At 33.4% G+C, this 22,594-nt stretch overlaps 1 protein-coding gene across 5 annotated transcripts in view; it reads left to right on the plus strand.

The window, feature by feature from the left end:
• Positions 1–22,594, plus strand: part of LOC119767949 (insulin-like receptor) — a 263,166-nt gene that overhangs the window by 233,603 nt on the left and 6,969 nt on the right. For 4 of the 5 annotated variants that reach the window (XM_038258020.1, XM_038258017.1, XM_038258018.1 and 1 more), the window contains 6 exons: positions 1,732–1,909; positions 5,678–6,314; positions 11,698–14,048; positions 14,107–14,234; positions 14,292–14,532; positions 20,203–20,515. In XM_038258020.1, coding sequence (XP_038113948.1) covers positions 1,732–1,909; positions 5,678–6,314; positions 11,698–14,048; positions 14,107–14,234; positions 14,292–14,532; positions 20,203–20,515 — 3,848 coding nt within the window. Of the gene's footprint in view, positions 1–1,731; positions 1,910–5,677; positions 6,315–11,697; positions 14,049–14,106; positions 14,235–14,291; positions 14,533–20,202; positions 20,536–22,594 lie in introns of all 5 variants that reach the window. The other variant, XM_038258022.1, reaches the window with a different exon arrangement.

The following is a 22,594-nucleotide window of genomic DNA, read 5'->3' on the forward strand; positions in this document are numbered from 1 at the left end:
GAATTTTGTTATTACCGTCTGCCCGGGTTTGAAGATATTCCTTTAAAGAAAATGGAGGATAATTTTGGCAAATGATTTTCGCTTGAGTAAATTTAACAAATTAAATTAATTCCAGGAAATCTTTAATTTAAAAAATGTCCCAGCGTTTGGAACTAGTTTTCACCTCAACAACAATTCCCCCCTTCTTAAACTCAATAAATTAGCCTGCTCCGTTGCCGCAACGAGTCACAACTGATTGATCATCTCTGCCCATGTTAGCACATTTCTGTGGCCGTTTTTGGGAGCCACAGAGCAAAACCTGCCTGCAGAGCCCCACAGGGAAAGAATTCCAAAAATGTTCCGTTCATTCAGCTATTTCTCCTTTTCTTCTCCAAGTGCAACACACAACATGCTTAAGCCCAACACCAACACAAAGCAACAGCACAAGTTGATCTTTCGTGAATGAAACAGTTTCTCTCTCTCTCTCTCTTTTGTATTGAGAGAGAGAGGGAGCTTTTGAATGTTTTTAGTAAATTTTTTTAGGTTTTCATCAAACATTTTTAATGAGATATTTTTCAATAACAGTTTTGCAAATTTAAATGATTTTAAATAAGATGCAGTTTCCATCCAAACCAAGATGAGAGCATTCAAGCAAAAAATAAATAAAACAGAGAGAAAGTATAAATGCCAAAAGCAGCACGATTTGAGGAGAAGGCAAAAAAAGCATGAAAAGTGAACGATTGAAAGCAGAAGAAAAAAGCAGAGAAACAAAAACGAAAAGATAAAATATATATATTTAGAAAGAAGAAAGCAAAGAAGAGAACGAACGCTCAAAATGAGCACGTGAGAATGGAATGTGGAAGTTTGGAGTTCGAGGGCCAATTTTCTGCCACTCTCTCTTCTCTCTGTTTTTTTTTATGTTTCTCTCCCTCTCGCTCACTCGCAAACTACTTTTAAGATGTGTTTTAGTTAAAGAGCTTTGTCGGGGTTTGTATTTTTTTCTGTGCGATTCGCAAAGATGATGATGATGCTGGGAAGTTGTTGGGTTAGGAAGAGCAAAAAAATAAAATAAAAAGGCATAATGCCAAAAGTGGAAGGCTTGAACCATTTGAGCCGATATGTGTGTGTGTGTTGGCCTCCGTTTCTCTCTCTCACTCTTCTAATGGTGAATGAAGTAATTGAGCGATTTAAACTGGATTTGCGGGATGAAAGCTGTGCTGAAGCATTTGGTTAGTTGAGGTTATTTAGGATGAAATTTGCGATGAGAATTTAAAAGTATTTGATAATTTTTCAATTTATATTGTGATTATTATTTTTAAATTTCAATTGAATATTTCAACTCTAAAAAAAACTCAAACAATTTCAGGATAAAAATCAGATATACTTTAGTACTACAAATAGTTGAAGCAAATTGCGTCAGCCATTCATGCAAGCCAACATTTCCTCTTTATAAAGCACATTCTTAGACATCAGTTTACGAATTGCTCAACACCGATTAAAGTGAATAGCTGTGTTTATGCTACGCATCGCGTTTATTGAATGTTTTGCACATTTCGCAAAAAACAAACAATGTAAATAAATCGAACGGAAAAATGTGCAAAAGTTGACAGCAAAAAAATAGAATTTGTTGACGGTGTTCAATTACGCCAACCTCGAGTCTAGACTGTTGGCCGAGGGAAGGTTTCACCATTTCCTCCAAAAGATCATTGACCGTTCATTTCTAATTAGATTTTTTTTTTTTTTTTATTTTAGGACAATCAAAAGGATGACGTGTGCCCGATCTGTCCGGCGGAAACGGACGAACGGGTGAACGGGACGCGAAAGCAGTGCCCGAACGCCACCAAGGGCCTAACGACGCAGCTGGCGGTCACGTCCGGCGACAGCAAGATGGCGAAGAAGCTCTGCTGGAACAGCAAACACTGCCAAAATAGTGAGTAATTGTAGCTTTTTATTAAATCTTTCGAATTGTACATTAGTTTCTAAGATTATTTCACGTTTGTTAATTTAAGCAAAAATGATGTTTTAACTCAATCAAGCTAAAATTTACGATTGTTGCTACTTTTAAATAAAAACCGATTTTCAGGATTTTTTTCAACAAAGTCTTAATTTTAAAACTCACAGAAATGATAATTTTTTGATACTGATTTTTTTTTATTTCCTTTTTTCAACAAAAAATTAAATTCCCAAATAACAGTATTTTTTGTATGTTCTAGTTTACGCAAAAAATTAACTCTGGATTTTTTTTTTGAAAAGTTCCAATAAACCAAATTTTTTGTTTTTGCTTCAGCAATTCTCTACGAAAACGGTGTTTTTCTTCAATTTTAATTTTTGTATTTTTTATTCCGGCTGAAACTTTTTTGATGCCTTCGATATGCCCAAAGAAGCCATTTTGCATCATTAGTTCGTTCATATAATTTTCCATACAAATTTGGCAGCTGTCCATACAAAAATGATGCATGAAAATTCATAAATCTGTATCTTTTGAAGGAATTTTTTGATCGATTTGGTGTCTTCGACAAAGTTGTAGGAATGGATATGGACTACACTGAAAAAAAAATCATACACGGTAAAAAAATGGTGTTTTTTAATTTCACTTTTTGTCACTAAAACCTGAGTTTGCAAAAAAAATACATTTTTTTATTTTTTTTTTTTTCATTTTCTGATATGTTTTAGAGGACATCAAATGCCAACTTTTAAAAAAATTCCAGAATGGGCAAAAAATCTTTGACCTAATTATGAATTTTTTAATCAATACAGATTTTTTAAAAAATCGAAATATTGGTCGCAAAAAATTTCAACTTCATTTTCGATGTAAAATTAAATTTGCAATCAAAAAGTACTGTAGTGAAATTTTGATAAAGTGCTCCGTTTGCAAGTTTTAGCCTTTTTTTAGGTAACTTTTTTCAAAATTGTCAAAGTTATTATTTTTTTTAATTAGTGCTTATGTTTGCCCACCTTTGAAAAAAACTGTTTGAAGAGCTGAGAAAATTCTCTATATTTAACTTTTTGGAACTTTGTTGATACGACCTTTAGTTGCTGAGATATTGCCATGTAAAAATTTAAAAACAGGAAAATTGATGTTTTCTAAGTCTCCCCCAAACAACCCACCATTTTCTAATGTCGATATCTCAGCAACTTATGGTTCGATTTACAATGTTAAAATATGAAACACTCGTGAAATTTTCCGATCTTTTCGAAAACAATATTTTCAAAAATTTAAAATCAAGACTAACATTTCAAAAGGGCCAAACATTCAATGTTTGTTTTGAAATGTTAGTCTTGATTTTAAATTTTCGAACATATTGTTTCTCATATTGAATAACTGCGACTATTTTGAAAAAAGTTACATAAAAATGGCTATAACTTGCAAACGGTGCACTTTATCAAAATTTCACTAAAGTACTTTTTGATTGCAAGTTCGTTTTTACATCGAAAAAAAAGTTGTTGAAGTTGAAAAATTTTTGTGACTAATATTTCGATTTTTTGAAAAAATCTGTATTAATTCAAAAAATCATAATTCGGTCAAAGATTTTTTGCCCATTCTGGAAATTTCTGAAAAGTTGGAATCTGATGTCCGCTAAAAAATATAAAAAAATTAAAAATAAAGTTTTTGTTGCAAATCAAGTTTTAGTGGCAAAAGTGAAATTAAAAATCACCATTTTTTATACCGTGTATCATTTTTCAGTGTAGTCCGTATTCATACCTATAACTTTGCCGAAGACACCAAATCGATCAAAAATTCCTTCAGAAGATACAGATTTTTGAATTATCACATATCATTTTTGTATGGACACCTGAAAAAATTGTATGGAAAATTATATGGACAAACTAATGATGCAAAATGGCTTCTTTGGGCACCAAAAAAGTTTCAGCCGGATTAAAAAAATACAAAAAAATTAAATTTAAAAAAAAAGACTGATTTGTAGAGAACTGCTCAACTTATGAATAAAAGAGTAGTATCAATAGCACTAGCGTGCCCAGGGTGGGGCAACATGGGGCAGTTGCCCCACCATCCTCGGAAATTTGTTCTAAAATTGGGCAGGGGGTGTCCATAAACGACGAAATTTTCAAAACTCTAATATTTTTGCCCCACCTTCCTTGAGGACCTGGGCACGCTAGTGATCAATAGATTGTTTCCCGAAGAAAAGATTTTTGAAAAATTCTTGAATATATAAAATTTGTTTCAAATGTTTTTTTGACGGTATTTTTTTTGATTATTCAAAAGTTTAGTTAATCTTAAGAATTTCGCAATTTTTTTGAAGATTTTTTAGTTTTTTTTATTCAATTTTGAGGGCTGGTCATACAAAAGGGCATGTTAATATTCGAAAAAACTGTGTCTTGAGAAGGGATTTCTCAGAAAAAAAGTTGGCACAAAAAATATTTTCCGATTTTCTAATTTGATTTTTTATCGCTCAAAGGTGAATTTCTAAAATAGGTATTTTTTTATTCATTCTTAGAGTTTAAACTTTGTGAAAAAAGATTTCTTCAATGAACCTTTTTCTTTTGATTGCAATATATTGGAAAAGAATGGCTCGATTTTCAATTAAAAATGATATTTTTTGGGAAATTCACTGCTCTTTTCAATAAAAATAATTTCAAAATTGTAAAATCAAGAACTTCTTTTAAAAAACTTATTGTTTACAATTTAAAATGCTACTCTAGATTTAAAAATTTCACAATATTTTTTTATTGAAAAGACGTGGTTTATGGATGGTCCCTACAAATTTTTGGATGTTGTGGAGACAAATTCTTCGTTCTGTTTTTCAAACATTTGGCTGTTTAAAAAATACTAACAAATTAATAGTATTGTTGTTTGTTCGTTTATTTGAGGCTACTTTAACGTTCTTGGATATTCGTTGTCCCGAAATAAATGAACAAAAATAAAAAAAATGTCTGCAATTTACCAAAAAAATATAAAAAAATGCTTTTCACACTCGTTTAGTTGTTTTGCAATCATTTGTTTACCTAAAGTGTAATATTTGAAAACAAATACTTTTGAAATTATTTGAATCACTTTTAAAAATTAATAAAAAAGATTTTGTGAAAAATTTAATTTAACAGCAACTTAATTCAACATTGTAGTAAAATCTTACAAAAATCTTGCAATTTAATTTCAATATTGAAAAATAAGAAAATTGTGATAGTTTTACAAAGGTGGTAGTTGATTATTTTTATACCGTAAACTCTAAGCAATTTCCTCTGTAATTACTCTTAGCTTTAAGTAAAATGTTATTACAAAAACCAACTTGGTCCTTACCAGGTCCCAGTACTGAAAAGGACATAATAAAAATAATTCAATGAAAAAAAATTTAAGCAATTGAAACTAGGATCATTTGAGTATTTTACACTAAATACTCTCAAATTGTAATAGTCTATAAAAAATGTTGGGTCTTTTTAGGCCATCGCAATTTTTTCAGGCTTGTGCCCCCCCCCCCCTCCCTTTTGAATTTCCTCAAAATATTAGGCGGCAATCTTTTTCCTAAAATAGAATTTTTCATAGAAAAAAATATGTCAAAAAAAAAGAAGAAATCAAAGGAAGATGTGCTTCATTTTATGAACAATATTTAAATACTTTCAAAAGATAATCGGACCGTTATTACAGACTAGATACTAGTCAACTGAAATTTTTAAATTATTGTTTTCACGTTTCAAAATCTTATGCAATTCTTCTCATTTCCCGTCTTTTTCCCTTTCACAGAGTGCCCCAAGCACTGCAACGGCACGTACTCGTGCAACGCGGACGGCCAGTGCTGCGACGAGTCGTGCATCGGCGGCTGCGAGCCGGGCAATCCGACGGCGTGCCGGGTGTGCCGCTCGTTTAGCATCGATCCGGCCGGCGATCGGCGCTGTCTGACCAAGTGTCCGGCGAATCTGTACGACCATCACTTCCGGTGCCTCACAGCGGAGCAGTGTTACGCGTTGAAGCGGCCAATTTCGGAGGACACCGGCGAGAACAAGGCGGCGTTTCCGTTCATCCCGCACAATGGGAGCTGTACGATGGATTGTCCGGTGCTGTATGAGGTTGATGTGGTGAACGGACGGAGGGTTTGCAAGAAGTGTGAGAAGGGAGGTTGCTTGAAGAAGTGTCGGGGGGCTAGCATCGATAATATTCAGCAGGTGCAGACGCTAAAGGATTGCGAGATTATCGAGGGATCGTTGACGATACAGTTGAGGAGTCGGGGTGGGGAGAATATCGTGAAGGAGCTGGAGGAGTATCTGAGGACGATTACGGAGATTACGGGGTTCTTGAAGGTGATACGATCGTACCCGCTGCTGTCGCTGGGGTTCTTTAAGAACTTGAAGAAGATAGGAGGCACGGAGTCGAAAATCTCAAAGTAAGTTGCGTTGTGTTTGTACAAAAATACAAAAATACAAAAATACAAAAATACAAAAATACAAAAATACAAAAATACAAAAATACAAAAATACAAAAATACAAAAATACAAAAATACAAAAATACAAAAATACAAAAATACAAAAATACAAAAATACAAAAATACAAAAATACAAAATACAAAAATACAAAAATACAAAAATACAAAATACAAAATACAAAATACAAAAATACAAAAATACAAAATACAAAAATACAAAATACAAAAATACAAAAATACAAAAATACAAAATACAAAAATACAAAATACAAAATACAAAAATACAAAAATACAAAATACAAAAATACAAAAATACAAAAATACAAAAATACAAAATACAAAAATACAAAATACAAAATACAAAATACAAAATACAAAATACAAAATACAAAAATACATAAATACAAAATACAAAAATACAAAAATACAAAAATACAAAATACAAAAATACAAAAATACAAAAATACAAAAATACAAAAATACAAAAATACAAAAAAATACAAAATACAAAAATACAAAAATACAAAATACAAAAATACAAAAATACAAAAATACAAAAATACAAAAATACAAAAATACAAAATACAAAAACAAAAATACAAAAATACAAAATACAAAAATACAAAAATACAAAATACAAAATACAAAAATACAAAATACAAAAATACAAAAATACAAAAATACAAAATACAAAAATACAAAAATACAAAATACAAAATACAAAAATACAAAATACAAAATACAAAAATACAAAAATACAAAATACAAAAATACAAAAATACAAAAATACAAAATACAAAAATACAAAAATACAAAAATACAAAAATACAAAATACAAAAATACAAAAATACAAAAATACAAAATACAAAAATACAAAAATACAAAAATACAAAATACAAAATACAAAATACAAAAATACAAAAATACAAAAATACAAAAATACAAAATACAAAAATACAAAAATACAAAAATACAAAAATACAAAATAAAAAATACAAAAATACAAAAATACAAAATACAAAAATACAAAAATACAAAAATACAAAAATACAAAAATACAAAATACAAAAATACAAAAATACAAAAATACAAAATACAAAAATACAAAATACAAAAATACAAAATACAAAAATACAAAATACAAAATACAAAAATACAAAATACAAAAATACAAAATACATAAATACAAAAATACAAAAATACAAAAATACAAAAATACAAAATACAAAATACAAAAATACAAAATACAAAAATACAAAAATACATAAATACAAAATACAAAAATACAAAATACAAAAATACAAAAATAAAAATACAAAATACAAAATACAAAAATACAAAATACAAAATACAAAATACAAAATACAAAAATACAAACATACATAAATACAAAAATACAAAAAATACAAAATACAAAAAATACAAAAATACAAAATACAAAAATACAAAATACAAAATACAAAAATACAAAAATACAAAAATACAAAAATACAAAAATACAAAAATACAAAAATACAAAATACAAAATACAAAAATACAAAATACAAAAATACAAAAATACAAAAATACAAAAATACAAAAATACAAAAATACAAAAATACAAAAATACAAAAATACAAAAATACAAAAATACAAAAATACAAAAATACAAAAATACAAAAATACAAAAATACAAAAATACAAAATTTAACAAATTGACGATTTTTTCAAATTTTACAAATCACAAATACAATTTTGAAAACTCTACGAATTTTTCAAATTTTTTTGAAAAATTCGTAGGGTTTTCAAAATTGTATTTGTGATTTGTAAAATTTGAAAAAATCGTCAATTTGTTAAATTTGTTTTTTTTTGTATTTTTGTATTTTGCAAAATTTACAAAATTTGCAAAATTTACGATTTTTTTTTTAATTTACGATCGTTACAAATTTAACGTTTTTTAAGAATTTTAGGAATATGACGACTTTTTCAAATTGTATTAGTATTATGAAGTTAACAAATTTTTCGAAATTTCGAAATGTTTGGAATTTTAGGAATATTAGGAATTTTTGAATTTAAAGAATTTTAGGAATTTGAGGAAATTTAAGAATTTTAGGAATTTTAGGAATTTTAGGAATTTTAGGAATTTTAGGAATTTTAGGAATTTTAGGAATTTTAGGAATTTTTGGGAATTTTAGGAATTTTAGGAATTTTGGGAATTTTAGGAATTTTAGGAATTTTAGGAATTTTAGGAATTTTAGGAATTTTAGGAATTTTAGGAATTTTAGAAATTTTGGGAATTTTAGGAATTTCAGAAAAGGAATTTTTGGAATTTTAAGATTTTTTAATTCCAAATCATTTTTTTTAATTTTAGGAATTTAAGAAATTTTAAGGAATTAACGAATCTTACAAATTTTTCAAATTCAATAAATTTTTGAAATTTTCAAGATTTTTTTTTGGAATTTTAGGAATTTTACGATTTTTTCGAATTCTACAAATTTTACGAATTTTTTACGAATTCAAAGACTTTCGCAAATTACAGGAATTTTACGGATTGTACAAATTTCATGAATTGCGCTACTTTTACAATTTTTTGGTTTTTCTTTAAATTTCACGAAATTTACGATTTTAACGAATTTTACGACATTTAAAAATTTATGAGACGACTTCTGCAAATTTTAGGAATTTTCGAATTTAGGAATGTTATGAATTTTTAGAATTTTAGGATTTTTACGACTTTTGAATATTAGGAATTTTAGGAATTTCACAACTTTTCAAATTTTAGGAATTTTATAATTTTTACGAACATCACGAATTTTACCAATTTTTCATACAATACTGTTTTTCAATTTTAATGTCAACAAATTTTGTAAATTTTGGAAATTTTGTTATTTTCCGAATTTTCGGAATGTTACGATTTTGTCGAATTCTACAAATTGTACAAATTTTATGAATTGTACAACCTTTATTTTTTTAATATTAACAAATTTTTTCGAATTTTTCGATATTAACAAATTTATGGAATTGTCGACTTTTACAAATTTTAGGAATTTTACATAGCTTAGGAATTCTATAATTTGGATTTTTATTTTTTGTTTCAATATTTTTTTTAAAATATAAGAAATTTAATGAATTAACAAATTTCAAGATTTTTACGAAGTTTAGGAATTTTATGAATTTTTAAAATTTTAGGAATTTAAGGAATTTTAAGAATTTTAGAAATTTGACGACTTTTACAAATTTTAGGTATTTTACGATTTTTACGAACATAACAAATTTTACCAGTTTTTCAAATTATATTTAATTTTTTAATTTTAAGAATTTTAGGAATTTTAAGAATTTTAGGAGCATTAGGAATTTAAGGAATTTTAGGAATTTTAGGAATTTTCAGAATTTTAGGATTATTACGAAATTTTTAAAAATTATAAATTCCAAATCTATTTTTTTAATTTTAGGAATTTAACAAATTTTACGGAATCAACGAATTTTACGAGTTTTTCAAATTCAACAAATTTTGGAAATTTTAATGATTTTATTATTTTTAGATTTTAAGGAATTTCATTTTTTTTCGAATTCTACAATTTTTTTTAATGTTTTTCGAATTTAAAGACTTTAACAAATTATAGGAATTTTACGAATGGTACAAATTTTATGATTTGTGCAACTTTTACAATTTTTCGGTTTTTATTAATCATTCGTAATTTACGATTTTTGCAAATTTCACGGCATTTGAAAAATTTATGAAATTTGACGACTTTCACAAGTTTTAGAAATTTTCGAATTTTAGGAATTTTATGATTTTTTCGAATTTTAGGAATTTTACGGCTTTTGAATTTTTTTTTTGAAGAATTTCACGAATTTTACAAATTCTATGAATTTTACGATTTTTACGAACATAACGAATTTTACCATTTTTTTGAAATGGTACATTTTTTTAATATTAAGAACATTTAAAATATTAAAAAATTTACGAATTTACAAATCTTAGGAATTTTTCAAATTGCATTTTTTTTTAATTTTAAGAATTTTTTAAATATTAGAAATTTTACGCATCTACAAATTTTAGAAATTTAAAAAAATATATTTTAGAAATTTTTGAATTTTAGAAATTTAAGAATATTAGGAATTTTATGTATTTTAGAATTTTTAGGAATTTTAGGATTTTTTCGAATGTAACGATTTTATTTTTGTTAAAGGAATTTAACAAATTTTACTATATTAACGAGTTTTAAGAATTTTTAGAATTCAACAAATTTTGTAAATTTTAGAAATTTTGTTATTTTTCGAAGTTTTGGAATGTTACGATTTTTTCGAATTCTACAAATTTTACGAATTTTATGAATTTTACAACATTTAATTTTTTTTTAATGTCACGAAATTAACGATTTTTACGAATTTTACGACACTTAAAAATTTATGAAATATGACGACTTTAACAAATTTTAGGAATTTTAAAATGTTTAGGAATTCTATAACTTGTATTTTTTTTTAATTTTGATATTTTTTTGAAATATTGGAAATTTATCGAATTTACAAATTTCAAGAATTTTACGAAGTTTAGGAATTTTATGAATTTTTCAAATTTTAGGAATTAAGGAATTTTATGAATTTGACGACTTTTACAAATTTTAGGTATTTTACGATTTTTACGAACATAACAAATTTTGCCAGTTTTTCAAATTATATTTTATATTTGAATTTTAAGAATTTTTTAAATTTAAGAAATTTGACGATTTTTTCAATGTTTTTAATGTTAAGATTTTTGAAATATTAGAAATTTTACGAATGTTACGAATTTACAAATGGCAGGAATTTTGCAAAGTTTAGTAATTTTATGATTTTTTTTAATTTTACGAATTTTGAACATTTTAGGAATTTTAGGAACTTTAGGAATTTTAAGAATTTTAGGAATTTCACAACTTTTACAAATTTTAGGAATTTTTTGAGTTTTAAAAACATAACGAATTTTATCATTTTTTTATTGTTGTGGAATTTTAAGATTTTTTAAAATATTAGAAAAAAAGAAAGTTTACGAATGTTACGGCAGCAGGATTGGCCTAATGGATGGGGCAGTAAAACGTCGGTCCCAGCCTTGGATGTTGTTAGGCCGTTAAGTCGTTCCAGGCGTAGGAGTCGTCTCCACGCTATAAGTACAAATAACAAAACTTGCAATAGAGATCACAAAAGACCCGGGGGTCGTGAAAGTGGATGGTTTGATTTTGTGTGTTTTTTTTTAAATGTTACGAATTTACAAATTTTACGAATTTAAAGAATCTTACAAATTTAAGGGATTGTATGAGTTTTACAAAATTTTTAAATTTTATAAATTTTACGAATTCAAAAACACAATGGTTTTTTTTTCGCAGTGCCAGCTTGTACGTGGTGGAGAACCAGAATCTGCAGGAGCTGTTCGATCACGACGTGGAGATTGGCGAGGGCAAGCTGTTCTTCTACAACAACCCGATGCTGTGCGTGAGCAAGATCACGAAGCTGCGCGAGGTGAATCCGACGATCGGGATCGAGAACGAGGCGCAGTTGGGCACTAGCAATGGGGATCGTGCCGCGTGTGACGTGAAGGATTTGGTGATCACGCTGCGGTCGGTGAGTTCGACGTCGGTCCTGCTGCAGTGGGCACCGTTTAAGGAGTTGGTGGATGTGCGGCAGCTGCTGGGGTACGTGGTGTATTACATTGAGGCGCCGGGTCAGAATGTGACGCTGTTTGACGGGAGGGATGCTTGTAATACGGAGGGTTGGAAGTTGGACGATATTAGCGATTCGGATCCGGGGGATACGGTGAACAAGCTGTTGACGCAGTTGAAGCCGTTTACGCAGTACGCGTACTACGTGAAGACGTACACGCTGGCGTCGGAGGGCGTTGGCGGGCAGAGTCAGATTCAGTACTTTACGACGGCGCCGAGTACGCCGCTGGCGGTGCGGGATGTGAAGGTGGAGGTCGATTTGATCAACCAGACGCTGGTGCTGTCGTGGCGCGTTCCGCAGGTCATGAATGGGAAGTTGCGTGACTATGAGATCTTTGTGGAGTTGAACGCAGATCGGAATGATCAGCTGCAGGCGCCGGACTACTGCAAGACGGAGATGTTGGGAAGGACTCCGAGTGCGGACAATGATCCGACACCGGCGCGTCTTCGACGCAGTCTAGTTCGGGGAGGTGGTGGGACGTGCTCGGCGGATCAGTGCAGCAAGTACTGTACGTCGGGAGTTCCGAAGGAGTCGTTTGATCGGTCGGAGAAGGAGTTGCAGATCAACTTTGAGGACAGTTTGCACAATTACGTGTACATTAAGAATCCGATGGTGGTGAGAGATCAGTCGAATCGACGGAAGAGGAGTCCGCTCGGGAATGGGATGGTCGGGGCGAACAGTACGATTCTGTTTCCGACCTTAAATAATGGTCCGAAGCCGGAGCCGGTGCCGGAACAGCCGAACCGGCAGACGGTGCGGGCGCCGAACGAGACCTTCTACCAGACGATGTTCAACTCGACGAACGTGACGCGGATCTCGTACCCGTTGGAGAATTTTAACCATTACACGCAGTACTCGTTCAAGATCCGGGTGTGCCGGCAGAAGGGCATCACGCCGAGTTACGTGATCAAGCTGATTGACAACGAGGACGTTTGCAGCAACGAAGTGATTCATAACTTCCGGACGCCGAAGCAGGAAGGGGCGGACGACATTCCGGTGGAGTCGTTGCTGGTCGATGCGCAGAACGTCAATGGGTCGCGGGTCATCCGGGTGCAGTGGGCCGAGCCGAAGAAGCCGAACGGACCGATTTTGGCGTACACGATCCAATATCAACGGAAGGACGTGGAGCTGAAGGCCGCACAAAAGTGTATCTCGTACAACGAGTACAAGCGCAACGGGTTGGCCAAGCTGGACAAGCTGGAACCGGGCAACTACAGCGTCCAGGTCATGGTAACGACCATCGCCGGGAACGGTCCGTACTCCCCCGCTCGTTACGTGTACCTCACCAAGGAGGACAGCACCAATTTGACCGCACTCTGGATCACCCTCTCCGTCGTAACCATCATCCTGGCAGGTCTGGCCAGCGGCGGCTATTGGTGGTACCAGAAGAAGTACCTCCCGATGCAGAACATGCGCATCATCGCCCAGGTCAACCCGGACTACGCCGGCGTCATCTACCGCATCGACGAGTGGGAAGTCGAGCGCGAGCACATCATCCAGCTCGAGGAACTCGGCCAGGGCTCGTTCGGCATGGTCTACCGCGGCGTCCTCACCCAACTCCGTGGCATCAAGCAGAACACTCCCTGTGCCATCAAAACCGTCAACGAAAGTGCCACCTCCAAAGAGCGGGACAGCTTCCTCATCGAGGCCTCCGTCATGAAGCAGTTCAACACGAACCACGTCGTCCGGCTGCTCGGCGTCGTCTCCCAGGGCGATCCCACCCTCGTCATCATGGAACTGATGGCCAACGGTGACCTCAAGGGGTACCTCCGCCGTCACCGACCAGACTACGAAAACGGTAACGAACCTTCGCCGCAGCCGCCAACGCTGAGGCAAATCTACCAAATGGCCATCGAAATCGCCGACGGAATGGCGTACCTTTCCGCCAAGAAGTTCGTGCACCGCGATCTGGCCGCGCGAAACTGCATGGTGGCGGACGATCTAACCGTCAAGATCGGCGACTTTGGCATGACGAGAGATATCTACGAAACGGATTACTATCGAAAGGGTACCAAAGGTGAGTTTCGACGTTCTTGAAACGATTCCTGCTCTAACCAACGCATTTCAAATTGCAGGTTTTCTCCCGGTGCGATGGATGGCTCCGGAGAGCTTAAAAGACGGCGTGTTCAGCAGTAGCAGTGACGTGTTCAGCTACGGCGTCGTTCTGTGGGAGATGGCGACGCTTGCGTCGCAGCCCTACCAGGTTCGTCCGCCCCCAATCCAAACATCTCAACCCACTAATCACCAATCTTCTTCGTAGGGTCTCACCAACGACCAGGTGCTGCGGTACGTGATCGACGGCGGGGTGATGGAACGGCCGGAAAATTGTCCGGATAAGTTGTACGACCTGATGCGGCGCTGCTGGCAGCACCGACCGACGGCGCGGCCCACCTTCCTGGACATTATCCAGATGCTGCTGCCGGACGCGCACGAGCGCTTCCCGGCGCTGTCGTTCTTCCACTCGCCCGAGGCGCACGACATCGCACCGCTGCAGCATCAGAGTGAGTAGAGGGTTGCTATTTTTGAACATAACAAATGATCAATTTTTTTTAAATTACTTGAATGACTAGCAAAACTACCCTGAATAATTAGGAACTTAAGTTGAATTCAAAAAATAGTTGGGGACCCAATTTTTGGTAAATAAAAGCGCCTAAGAGGAAACTTTTTTTTTAGTAGTAATCAGCAAGGGTCCTGATTTTCGGTTCAAAGATCATAAATCACTCACTCATCGCCGAGTGAATCATTGCCGCCTGAATGCGCAACCATTCGCGAGCGAACACGACTCGCTAGCTCTTGGCCAATCGCTTCACTCAGCGACACAAATACTTCGTGAATCTCTTCGCCCACTCCGTCCGTCGACCCGAGTCACACACGAATACGTTCAGAGAGGAGAGAATCTAACAGAATACCAGCACGGCGCTCTTTTGGCTTGCGCTACCACAGTTTGCCGTAAATTTGTATTTGGCAAGGTTGAAATGGCTGCCAAGTGTATCTTGGATGCTTTGTAATCAACTAAATTACAAGGCATCTTTGACAAGATTGATTTTAAGCAGTTTAATAATTGACCAAAACAAAGCCGATCGCAGACTATTTCGAGTCAGCCTTGAGCGACAAAACGCAATCAGCCTCTCTTAGTCTATCGCTGTACTACCCGTTTGGAGTGAGGGGGAGAGCAAAAAGAGAGTATGCAGTAGCGAATGGTGTGGAAGCAGGGTTGCCAGGTTGCCAGATAAATCTGGGAATGCCAGATTTTTCAAATGTCTGCCAGAATAAAGATTCACCCTTTCCTGTGCCAGATATTGACAGATTTTGCCAGATTTTTCAATTTATGCCCATTTTGAATAACCTTTTGATTGAAATGAACGAATTTAATTGAAAATTTAAAAAAATAGATCGTGTATTTCTTAAAGAAAATGCTATAAAATCAGTCAATTTATCTTAATTCTACAATCTTTTGGATTAATTTATTTCCTCCAACCCCTTCGCTATTCAAAACTGTTAGATTTTTGTCCGCCAGATTTTTCCAGATTTTTAATCGATGCCTTGCCAGATTTTTCAAATTTTAACCTGGAAACCCTGTGTGGAAGTGACAAACGGAAAGAAATGGTCAGAGAAGTTTTTCATCGCGTTCGATTTGTGGTCGCTTGTGAATGAGTCTTTTTGGAGCAATCAAGACCTTTGATTAATCAGTTTTGAAAAATAGTTTTTTTCTTGTCTTAAAAGTTTTCTTTATAAAATATCATTTTAGATATTGTTGGAGCATTTTTATAAATATTTATTCGGCTTATTTTTGAATAAATAGGGAAAATTTCTAATGCTCTTCTCCATAAAATATTTAACAGATCAAAAAAGAAGTGAAGCTTAGCTTTTTTTTTGGAATTTTAATATTTGTATTTTTCAATCCGACTGAAACTTTTTTGGTGCCTTCGGTATGCCCAAAAAAGCCATTTTGCATTATTAGATTCTCCATATAATTTTCCAAACAAATTTGTCAGCTGTCCATACAAAAATGATATGTGAAAATTCAAAAATCTGTATCTTTTGAAGGATTTTTTTGATCGATTTGGCGTCTTCGGCAAAGGTGTAGGTATGGATATGGACTACACTGAAAAAAAAAGTTAAAATGTAAAAACAATTTGGTGATTTTTAATTTAAATTTTTGTCACTAAAACTTGATTTGCAAAAAAACACTATTTTATTTTTTTTATTTTTTTATATGTTTTAGAGGACATCAAATGCCAACTTTTCAGAAATTTCCAAGTTGTGCAAAAAATCTTTGACCGAATTATGATTTTTTTTAGTTAATACTGATTTTTTCAAAAAATCGAAATATTGGTCGTAAAAAAATTCAACTGTATTTTTCGATGTAAAATCAAATTTGCAATTAAAAAGTACTTCAGTGAAATGTTGATAAAGTGCACCGTTTTCAAGTTAAATCCATTTTTAGGTGACTTTTTTGAAAATAGTCGCAGTTTTTCATTTTTTTATATTAGTGCACATGTTTGCTCACTTCTGAAAAAAAAAATACTTTTGAAAAGCTGAAAAAATTCTCTATATTTTGCTTTTTTGAACTATGTTGATACGACCCTTAGTTGCTGAGATATTGCCATGCAAGTGCTTAAAAACAGGAAAATTGATGTTTTCTAAGTCTCACCCAAACAACCCACCATTTTCTAATGTCGATATCTCAGCAACTAATGGTCCGATTTACAATGTTAAAATATGAAACATTCGTAAAATTTTCCGATCCTTTCGAAAAAAATATTTTCAAAATTTTTAAACCAAGACTAACTTTTTAAAAGGGCGTAATATTGAATGTTTGGCCCTTTTGAAATGTTAGTCTGTGTTAGTCTGTCTAAGTGTTTAATTGCATGGCAATATCTAAGCAACTAAGGGTCGTATCAAAAAAGTCCAAAAAAGCAAAAAATAGATAATTTTCTCAGCTCTTCCAAAATATTCTTTTTTAAAGTGGGCAAACATGTGCACTAATTTTAAAAAATGAAAAACTGCAACTATTTTCAAAAAAGTCACCTAAAAATGGATTTAACTTGAAAACGGTGCACTTTATCAAAATTTCACTAAAGTACTTTTTCATTGTAAATTTGATTTTACATCGAAAAATGAAGTTGAAAAATTTTTACGAGCAATATTTCGACTTTTTGAAAAAAATCAGTATTGATTGAAAAATTCATAACTCGGTCAAAGATTTTTTGCACAATTTGGAAATTTCTGAAAAGTTGGCATTTGATGTCCTCTAAAACATATCAAAAAATAAAAAAAATTAAAAATAGAGTTTTTTTTTTGCAAATCATGTTTTAGTGACAAAAAGTTAAATAAAAAATCACCAAAAATTTTTTTACCGTGTATCATTTTTTTCAGTGTAGTCCATATCCATACCTACAACTTTACCGAAGACACGAAAACGATCAAAAAATTCCTTCAAAAGATACAGATTTTTGAATTTTCATAAATCATTTTTGTATGGACAGCTGCCAAATTTGTATGGAAAATTATATGGAGAATTTAATTATGCAAAATGGCTTCTTTGGGCATATTGAAGGCACCTCAAATTTTATCATTTGTGTCTTTCTTACTATTTATTTTTTGCACGGTTGATTTTAAATTTTGAATGTCCAAAACAGAAAACTATAGTGTATTTTCAGCTACCCGAAAACAAACTTTACAAATGGCCTAAAATGGATTTTTACCGTAAATCAACATTTTTTATAAAATCATGGTTTAAAAGTTATAGGTGTTGTTCCTAATAGTATATCAAAAATTTCAAAAATGGCTGTAATTTTTATCGGGATTTTTTTTGTGCAAAAAATAATATTTTAAGCTCGACTATTTTTCCGTGTACTTATTTTTTCGGAATACCTTAAATTTTGCCGAAGACATCAAATCAATCTTAAAATTCTTTCAAAGGATACAGATTTTGAAATATTTACGTACCATTTTAGCATGGATATTTTTTTTTTTGCTTGGATAGTTGCACAATTGTGTACAAACTTGTGCGGGTGAGCCAACAACACAAAATGGCTTATTTGATCAAAGGAAAGGCCCCCACGAATACAAATAAAATTCTCGGATTAGTTTTCAAAAAGACGGTTTTCATCGGTATTCGACCTACTTACGAAAAACCAATTTCAAAAATGCTTAAGACTGTTTAATGTTTATCTACACGTCTTTCATGTGCCCCAAACTAAAAATATATGAAAGAGGATAAATGGAGAAACACGAATATTAGTGTTGGAGGTCATGGTGGCTCTTACGGCTTTTTGAAAACTAACCCGAGAATAGGGATCTAAAGCCCTGTGTGTGTGTGTGTGTGTGTGTGTGTGTGTGTGTGTGTGTGTGTGTGTGTGTGTGCAACCAACCAAACGGGACCACGCGGTCGCTTCTTACAAATTGAGTTGTTTCCATGTATTTTTAGATCTACATTCTATACATGCAAATAACTCGCATAGGCATTTGGAAGGTGTTAGCTCTGCCGAACTTCGGTGACCCATTTCTACGCTGGCTAGCCGAGCGCGAGGTACTTCAGCTTTATCGACAAGCCCCGCCCTGAAGAACGTTTGCACCAATCGGGTTCAAACATTATTTAGAACTTCCGAACCCTTGTCAAATGGACAAGGACTCAGCGCGTATTTAGTTGATAGTAACAGTATTCCTAATTCCAGACATAGCTCACCAAGTCGCGAAGGCATAGTGGTTAGCATTTTTGCTTACCAATCCAAAGGACGGGGGATCGGACCTCGATTCGAGCGACTTTGATTTTTCGTTCATGTTCAGAGTTTCAAGATTTTATATTTCCTATACTTTCTCGTTTGGAGCAGATGGGAATCTAACCCAGGACCATTCGCTTACAAAGCGAACACTGTGACCAGTCAGCCACGGCCGCTTCTAGAATAGGGATCTAAAGCCCTGTATCAATTTTTGTGTACAACGGTAAAAAACACGGTTAAAAATATTTCTGATCACTTTTTTTTCATTTTAATGCAAACAACATAATTAACAAGACAACATTTTTTCGATGGATCAACTATGGTCCCCTTGGAATGAGCTGTCAAGTAGGACCTTTTCTGTCAAAAAAGGCCTGGAAGTTAATTTTTCAAAATTGAATAAAAAATCAATTTTAAATCCTTTGCGGTCGTACATAGGGTCATTGTACTCAGAAAAATCAGCTTTATCGTGGTGAACAATAATATCTCAAATTAAGGCTTAATTTCAGGACCCAATTGTTCATTTGTGTTGAACTGAACTGGGCGGAACGAAAAATGACGAGGGGGCCGCCGATGTGCAATGTAAAATAAAAGTTACTAAATTTTTTTTCTAGAGCTTCACTTTGAAGTTTATTTAAATTGTGACTTAAAATTACCTTAAAACTTAAAAAATGCTTGATTTTTGCATCCACTTACCCATCGATTATTTTCGTGTGTTATTTTTTTTAGACAACTTGTTTCCTAACAGTGTAGTTTAAAAACATTTTTAAAGTAAAATTTCTTATTGATTGTCTTTTTTATAGTTTTGAACTTGGTGTTGAGGTACAAGAATAATGAAAGTGAGTTTCTTTTTAATTTGCGTAATCTTGAAAACTATACGACCGCTTTGATTTGGCCCGAAATTAAAACTTTAAAATATATCTCGGATTAGTTTTCAAAAAGCCGTAAGAGCCATTGGTAAACAAAGTCCTTTTTGCGTCTGTATACGACCTGCTTACGAAAAACCAAAATCAAAAATGTTCTAGATTGTTCATCTACACGTCCTTCAAGTGCCCCAAACTTAAAATAAATGATTTTTTTTTTCATTTTCGAGAAAATCGAAAATTAATGTCAGTGGCTCTTACGGCTTTTTGAAAACTCTCCCGAGATATTATCTATTTGCAATTGAAAATGGCAAACATTTTCATACTCAACTTGATCTTCAATGTTAGTAGTTTTATTGATTGGTTTTTATTATTTGTGTAAAGGGCTACAGATGTGGGACCACAAGTCTGTGCTAAAATCTTTTAAATCGCTTTGTGCTTTTAATCACAGTTTGCCTGTCATCGATCATTGAACAAAGCTACCCCTGAAGATTGTCGGACTGAATTTGAATTGAACTTTTCTTTAGAACTATAATCGGGCTTAAAAAAAATTACATTTAATAAAATAATTTACATTCATCTGCAGTCTACATGGACGACGTGACGACGCCGCTGCACCCGGACGGGGACGACGACGACGAGGGCGTGGGCGGAATCGGCATCGGCATCGTCCACGGCGGTGGCGGTTTGCGGGGCGGCCGGGTCCGCGTCGGGGCCGTCGACGTCGAGGAGGAAGACGAGGAGGACCTGGACAAGGACGACCTCGAGGAGGACGAGGAGATGCGCCTCGGGGACGTCGGCTACGACGACGAGTGCTCGATGGAGCTGACCAACAGCCACCTGGTGCCGAACAACGGCCCGACGGCGGCCGCCATCCGCTCGCCGCACTCGCCACTAAGGTGAGAACAGCACACCCTAGGTAAATGTCAAAAAGTATATATATTTCTATTTCTTAAAAAAACCAAATTAAAAAAAAAATCAAATAAGAAGATGTATGCTAGTCCTACCCAGAAAAGAGTCCAAAAATGTATTCAAAATTCAAAATTTGTTAGAAAACTCTCCCTCTCTCTCTTTTTTGCACACACACAAAAGAAAACACAACAAAAAATAATCACGTGGTAGCTCGTCTGTCGTTGTTGCATCGTTCCTGAACGTTCCCTTTTCTAAAAAAAAGCTAACACCTTTAAGTTCCTTGAATCCCATCTTTTAACCAACAAACGACATGATCATAACATCTATCATCATCATGAAACAAAAAAATAATCATCAAAATCATAAGAAGAAAAATCATCCACCTCCCCCATTTTGGCGCAATGTTTAGTACTGATTTGGCTTACAATATTTGGTTCTGTAGAAATTAGCAAACAAAAAAACAAACAAAGCAAAGAAAGAATTGTGCAGGAAATCAAAAAAAAAAACACAAAATTTCACTTTTCAGCAAAACAAGAAAAGTTGTTGTTGAAAAGTTGAAGATTGTGTTTGAAATCGGCGAAACAAAAAAAAAAACATCAATTGGAAAATTCCGAAAAAAACCTAAAGCTCGAAATAGAAGATATATATATTTTTGATTTGAACACACACAAACAAGTGCACACAATCCTCTCTCCTTTTTCTCTATTTTTATCTTTTACACTAAACTTTTTCTTTCACACATTCTTAAAAAACCTACACTATCTCGCAAACTTGTAGGGTTCCGTGTGCTTTGCAATTGTGAGCGTTTTGTAAGCTTCTTTTTCTTTTACTCTATTAATTTTATATCTTCTGTTTTTTTTTTGTACATGTTTCGATTGTGTTTGCTCTCTTTTGGTATGTGTAGATGGGTGTTGTTTTTGTCTGTTTTATTTTATTTTATTAATTTCAGATGTTTTTGTCACTGTTTCATATTAAAATATTTATGGCAATATTAGAACATTTTTTTTTGAATTTTTTACGTGAAAGAAGACTTTGCATCGATCATTTCAGATACCGTCATCAGGGGTGACATTGGGTTCTACAAAAATGCTGAAATTTGTATGACCCCGTCTGACCCCCCAGACCCAATGTCACCCCAGATGACGGTAGTTCAGTTCATTTCCCAAAAATAAATAAAAAAAAAAACCGATGTTTCCACAGCCGTTGCAATGCGTAATTAAGTGATAGAAAAAATTATCACTTGATGATTCTTGCACCAAAATATCAGAAGTTATAGCGACCGTCACACAAACTTGTGCATTCTCTTCTTTTAAATTGTGATTGCCAGCATGAATGTTCTTTTTCCATCACTGTTACTCTTTTCCTCTGGCACGAAAACTCGCCGAAGATTATTTCGTTTTCGCAGAAAGAACGCAACCACGCTGCCATCTGGTTTTTTTAAGTGCAAGAGTGGAAAAGTGCTGAGTCATCGTCTAAAAATAGACGGCGTCCTATCTCGCCCAGCAAAATGAAGTCGATAAAGTAGTCGGTTTCGATGAGAAAAAGTGGAAAATGTGGTCTAAAAATAGCGACGCCATCCCCCTATTGCAGTTGCAGTTTAGCAGAAATTTTCGCTGTTTTGTGGAACCATTTTCGCTATAGAATCAGTTAACTACATTGGGAAAGGCTGCTGGAATTATAATTAACGAAGAGATAGTCTGCTATTTTTTCCCCATTGAAAATTAAAAATACTTGAAACTGTGACAGGTAAAAATATGAAATATATCCGTCGAGTCGGATGATTTTACAAGTTATTTGTTGAAGAATTTGTTGGCAAATATCAGTAAAATAAAACCAGCAAAATCTTTCTGTTGATTCCGTTGATTCGGCTGTTCTGTGCGAGCAAGGGGATAATATTGGAAATCGAATTTACTGTATAACCTCTTACCTTCTTAGGTATATTAAAAGGTTACATAATTGTAAAAAATCACAAAATTTCATATTACAGAAAATTTATCAAATCCGCTAAAAAGATGATGTTCAAGCACTCCTGAATGTTACAGCAAGGCATTTCATAATTTAACTGA

This window comes from Culex quinquefasciatus, chromosome 2 (genome assembly GCF_015732765.1).
Source record: "Culex quinquefasciatus strain JHB chromosome 2, VPISU_Cqui_1.0_pri_paternal, whole genome shotgun sequence".
Classification (NCBI taxonomy): Eukaryota; Metazoa; Arthropoda; class Insecta; order Diptera; family Culicidae; genus Culex; species Culex quinquefasciatus.